The sequence below is a fragment of the Pundamilia nyererei genome, unplaced genomic scaffold (assembly GCF_000239375.1).
Source record: "Pundamilia nyererei isolate P.nyererei 1_Seehausen unplaced genomic scaffold, PunNye1.0 scaffold00063, whole genome shotgun sequence".
NCBI lineage: Eukaryota > Metazoa > Chordata > Actinopteri > Cichliformes > Cichlidae > Pundamilia > Pundamilia nyererei.
Genome location: NW_005187464.1, coordinates 1,683,835 through 1,689,608, shown reverse-complemented (window position 1 = coordinate 1,689,608; position 5,774 = coordinate 1,683,835). Strand labels below are relative to the sequence as shown.

The window sequence follows — 5,774 nt, the reverse complement described above, 5'->3', positions numbered from 1 at the left end:
GTGTAGTCTTTAAACTCACAGGAGGGGAAACTTCACTTGTCCGGCCCACTTATGATCAAAGAGGGCTGTATGTGGCCCTCGATGTGAAAAGAGTTGGACATCTGTAATTTAAAAGTTAGTAGTAGTTAGTAAAAAGGAAAAAACTCACATAATTTCCCTGAGTACCATGAACATGTTTGCAGACTTTTTCCCTAAAACTCTTTTTTTTTGTGGGTAATTGTAATGACACTATAGGAGTGTGTGATACTTTAGCACTGCTCACAGTGAGGGCAAAAGCAAATGTAAGGGCGCAGTGTTGAGAAGTGAGATTTTCATTTCTTCAAAATGAAGAAGTCTGCTGTTACGCGTCAAGTTATAAAAGGTTGTAAAAGTTTTACCACCTACTTTTGAATCCAGATTGAATAAACTTTAAACCAAACTAAACTGTGCCAACAGCACAGAGATCCCAACAAACCTAGATTTAGGGTATTAATTTATGTTCATCATGTGATTTTGTTTTTCAGACCGGAGATGTTTGCCAAGACTGCACCAAAATATTTGAACTCCTTGTTGACATGCTTTCCAATGCAGACCTGCAGGTGAGTACACCTGGTGCCCGAGGAGCAAACACATTCCTAAATGTTCAAATTTGCTCGCTGATAATGTTATCCACATCTTCCATTCCCATATTAAATATATTATATAAGATTAAAATATGAGACCTGTGGCATGAATAAAGAAAAACTAAATATTTTACATTCCAGGAATTTTTAGTGTAATCTTATCATCTAAAGCACATTTTTCACCTTCGGAGATGTAAATAATCTGTAACCGGTTGTGCATGTCTTAAAAACACACACACCAAACTAAAGGTCACTTCATAGTTTTGGTGGTGAGCCACTTCCTATTTTTTCTAAGAAAAGTTGAAATGAAATTTACCATTCAAATTTTGTTCACACACACACACACACACACACACACACACACACACACACACACACACGACTTCCAAGATCCTCTTTTGATCTAGCCTGATCTGGTTTACAGGCTCCAAAGACAGAAATAAGTTGGGTTTTTTTATCACGTATGTTGATAAACATTGATATAAAAGAGGATGTACACATGGAAAGATGGAGAAAAAGATGTTTGGGATTTATTACATAGTATGTGTCTGGAGCTTATGTAGCACAGCAGCATGCTGGTGTGAAGTCAAGCAATGCCTTTATTTAATGAACACAGCTGTATTGTGAACACCCCTTGTTTTCCTTTTTCACACTGACATGGAGTGATGTATATATAAAAAAAGAAACAACACATTAGTGTCTGAATATTTGAGTTTCACCAAACACAGCATTGCTCAGTGTCCACGCTTCACCTTTAAATCGGTTCTGCCGCTACGAAGTAACACCTAAAAAATACCAGCGTTTAATCACATGTCACTGTATCAGTGCACACTGTTAATCTCAAAAAACAAAAATGAACCAAATATCTGTTTAAAAAAAACAAACAAAACTGTTACACAATACTGTGCAAAAGTCTTGAACCACCCCTCGTTTGGTTGTGTTTTGCTGGGGAAAAGGTGCAGTGGTTCATTGCAATGTGTAAGCATACATGGAAATACAGCGTAAGAGACAAAAACAGAGTCTGATTCTAATGAGGTTGAAAGTCAGTATTTGGTATGACCTCCTTTATTCTTCAACACACCCTGAACTGTTTTCGTGTTATCTCTTACTATTCTTATTAGTCTTCAGAAATAGTTCTCCAGGCTTCTTGAAGGACATTCAAAGCTCTTCTTTGGATGTCGGCTGCCTTTTGTTCTGCTCTCTGTCAAGATGATCCCACACTGCTTCAATAATGCTGAGCTCTGGGAGGCCCATCCATTACCATTAGAGGCAGGCACACTACTGGATAAAATGCATCCCCACACAACAGGAGATGCCAGATGGCTGTAAACACTCACTGTTGGATCGCTTTACTGAGCTCCTCTGAAAATGACTTAAACCCAAAATTTTTCAAATGATGATTCATCACTCCATAAGTCCTGTTGCCACTGATTTTCAGTGTAATTTGGTCAACCTTCTCTTGTTATTTCCCTTCCTTAAGAATGGCTTCCCGACAACCACCCTGTCCACTCAGACTCAATCTCTTGTTAGGCAATGATGAACACTTATCCTCTATTTGTCCAGTTTCCTGAAACTTTTTACGGACACGCTGCACCTGTCTGCCAACCTTTGATTAGGTTGGTGCAAAAATACTACTAATACTAGGGTTTTGATGCTTGAATGCATCATAGGTCAGTATTAAGTGTCTTAACAAGAAAAGGGTTCCTCAAGACTTTTAAATAGTATTATATAGAGGAAAATATGAAAACATATAAATAAAAAGTAACATATGCCTTGTTCTCAACCACTACCACATGACACCATAGTAAACAAGTCTGGAAAAAAAAAAACCCTGCTACTGTTAGGCACAAATAGAAAACTGAATAGTATTCATTCAGTTCACTTGTTAACTCTGTGACTGTTAAGATTTTGTACTGAAGCTTTATATCCACAACATTGATTCTGGTTTAGGGCCTCACATAGTATTAGTAGGTGGTTAATGAACATGTTGTGATTGGATGAAAGCTAAAGGGGCAGAAGACGGGGGGGGGGACGATCGTGATTGAATCTTTATTTTGAACATGTTGAAAAAGTACAACAAAATAGAATTAAAAGAGACAAATGAACAAAGCAAAACAAAAGGAAAACGAGCAACCAGCGGGGCGATCGTGGCTCAAGAGTTGGGAATTCGCCTTGTAATTGGAAGGTTGCCGGTTCGAGCCCCGGCTCAGACAGTCTCGGTCGTTGTGTCCTTGGGCAAGACACTTCACCTACCGCCCACTGGTGTTGGCCAGAAGGGCCGATGGTGCGATATGGCAGCCTCGCTTCTGTCAGTCTGCACCAGGGCAGCTGTGGCTACAACTGTAGCTTGCCTTGCCTTCCACTAGTGTGTGAATGGGTGGATGACTGGGTGTGTCAAGCGCTTTGGGGTCCCTAGGGGGGACTAGTAAAAGCACTATACAAATACAGGCCATTTAAATGCATTTTAATAAATCAACAAGTTTATTTATGTAATGTGAAAACAAAAAAAACAAAAAATGCCACACCTGCTCTGCTTACTTAGCTGAAGACAAATGGGGCTACCAGTCTTTAAGTCAATATTCTGACTCACCGCTTTATTCTGCACAGAAAAAGATCATGAATGGCATTGAAAGCGTGTGTGCACTCATGCACGGTCCAGCTGCCAATCTCTGCAAACAAGAGGTGGAGAAGATGTTCCCACTGGCCATCAATTTTGTTACTTCCATCTTGGTAAGTCTGAGAAGTCCAAAACCAGATGCATCCTTGAGTATGGCATTTCTGACACTGAGAAGTCAGTAAACATGTTTTCCTCTCTTCCACAGAAACCAGCGGAGGTGTGCAAAATCCTCGGGCTCTGCAGCTCTTGTGATAAAGAGCAGATGCTCAGCTATTTTGCCCAAGAGGCCCTTCAGGCTGCTGTGACAAGTGATAATGTGAGTATCTGAAGTTTAGAAAGACACATTGCGGGGAGAAAAGAAAAAAAACAAAACAAAAAACATTGTGCTGAACTCTTGCCATTTATGTGCCTCAATCAGGTGAAGCCTTCAACCGAATGCTCCTTCTGCACCTTCCTCATCAAGACTTTGGAGGGTTTGCTTCCCAAAGAAAGAACAGAGGTGAAACACGGTTATGTAGCGCACATAAAAACAGTACTTCCTTGTGCTGCACACAGACACTTAAAAGCAATCAGACCACACAGCTGAGAGTAATCACTGCCCGTTTTTTTTTTTTTTTTAACTCTGCTCCTCTTCTACAGGAAGCAGTGGTCAAGCTGCTGGAAGAGATCTGCCATATTCTGCCGGCCTCCTACCGCAACCAGTGTGAGACTGTGATCGACAAGGTCAGCAGGACAGTGCTGGATGCAATACTGGCTTATGCGACCCCGCAGGCCATCTGTCACCTCATGCACTTCTGTAAAGGGGAAGAATCTCTGCTTCTGGGTCAGTTTGTTCTCCCTTGCTTCTATTGCAGTGATTGTGATCGTTTACTTAATATGTCATATGTTGGACACAAAATCTCCAGAGACCAGGATGTCCAATAATTTGTCTTGTACATGCTTTATATTTAAAAAAAAGTTTAAGTGCAGACCTAATATGGCATAATTATACCTTAGTTACAACTGCATCATTCATGCATTACAGTACTTTTTAGGCCCAGGAACAGATTTAAATTTGATGCATCCGTCTAATCTGAAAGCACAAATCAAAGTATACAAAACGTCCCGTTAAAGAATTCTCAGTTACCAAGTGAACTTTCTTCTATCTCCTGCTTTAAACCTGCAGATCCATGCACTCTGACAACATACAGATGCAGAGACGTCAAGACTGCTCTCAAGTGCGGAGTAAGTAAACCTCTATTACAATGAATTCACCCGTTCAGCTTTCAGACACTGCAGTATTACATGCGATGCATGTCTCACTTTGTGCAGACTCTGTTCTACTGCCACAAATTTGCCTGGAAGCCTCTGAACTACAACACAATCTGAAGGATTAAGGTGGGTGTACATTGATTTCACACAAACTAATCAAAGTAAAAAACATGCAGTCTCAATAACACAACTTCTTTTCAAAGCAGATCCAATAAGAGTCAGCGTGGTGGACGCAGCAGATATTTCATCGAGCACCAAATCTTCATCAGCAGCATTTTAACAGTATTTCACATCCCAATTTGATTTCTTACTGCATACTGTAATTTTTGCATTATCTATTCAGCCTGCACAGAGTTATGAAATGCAGAAAACATTGTGTTTAAGTGTCATCTTTACTCCGCTACTGCTACTTCTTGTAGCAGAGTAAATATTACTGGCTCAGAGTTAGATTTCACTTATTGCCTTTGTGCTTTTTTTTTTTTTTTTTTTTTTTTTTTTTTAAATATACCAACCATTTCTCAAGTTTCCCGTCTCTTCTTTAATAAAGTGTTTTTGTAGTGTTTCCCAGCTGACTTGACAACATATCCTTTGCTGTTAAATAGACTTATGTTTGAGATTTAGAAGTCAAATGAGGTAAAAGGGTTTGAGTCGACTGCTGAATGTAGGGTGGGCAGATATTTTAGTCTTTAGTCATCTTCCTACTTTCAAGTCAGCAGTTTGGAAGAAGTAATAAAGCACAAATAGAGACTGGAAGTGTTCGTCTTTACCACCTCGCAGACAGGATCACTTCTGCTTTATTTAAAAACATGAAAGTGTCATCTACAGCAGCACAGTTTAAAGATGTTGAAGTTAGCCCTTCACATAAAACAAGCACAGCCTGTAAGCACAAAGCAAGGGTGCATTTTATTTCAACAGTTTTAGAGAAAGTCAACAACAAATCACTCGGAAACGCCAAAGACGGAAACTAGCCTTGGGGTTGTCAGGGTCAAAATGGTAAGTTGTGTACTTTGAGGTAGGGGAAGAGGAAATTTGCAAGAGGAGAAAAGGCACTTTTTTTTTTTACCCCCCCCATGTTTAGCAACTGCTGGCAGACTTAAATGATTTAAAAAACAAAAACTGAACAAGGGAGGGAGTGCTCCTCAAACACATCGTCCACAGGAGACATGTAAACAGGCTGGTTTCTCTGTACAACACCAACTACTATTTTCTCCATCTGTGGATGAGCGAGAGGAGACAAAGTTTAAAAAGTAGGTTCCTTAATTTAAATAACCAGTGTGACATTAGCCCGTCAGCCACAGCATCCT

General features: G+C 39.9%; 1 protein-coding gene across 1 annotated transcript in view; it reads left to right on the top strand.

Moving 5' to 3' along the window:
* sftpba (surfactant protein Ba) overlaps positions 1 to 5,774 on the top strand; it is a 6,822-nt gene extending 1,048 nt beyond the window's left edge. The window contains exons 3-10 of the mRNA XM_005735285.1: positions 504 to 578; positions 3,210 to 3,332; positions 3,425 to 3,535; positions 3,638 to 3,718; positions 3,859 to 4,042; positions 4,385 to 4,443; positions 4,531 to 4,596; positions 4,677 to 5,774. Of these exons, the coding sequence (XP_005735342.1) occupies positions 504 to 578; positions 3,210 to 3,332; positions 3,425 to 3,535; positions 3,638 to 3,718; positions 3,859 to 4,042; positions 4,385 to 4,443; positions 4,531 to 4,587 (690 nt within the window). The 3' untranslated portion in view covers positions 4,588 to 4,596; positions 4,677 to 5,774. The remainder of the gene's footprint in view (positions 1 to 503; positions 579 to 3,209; positions 3,333 to 3,424; positions 3,536 to 3,637; positions 3,719 to 3,858; positions 4,043 to 4,384; positions 4,444 to 4,530; positions 4,597 to 4,676) is intronic.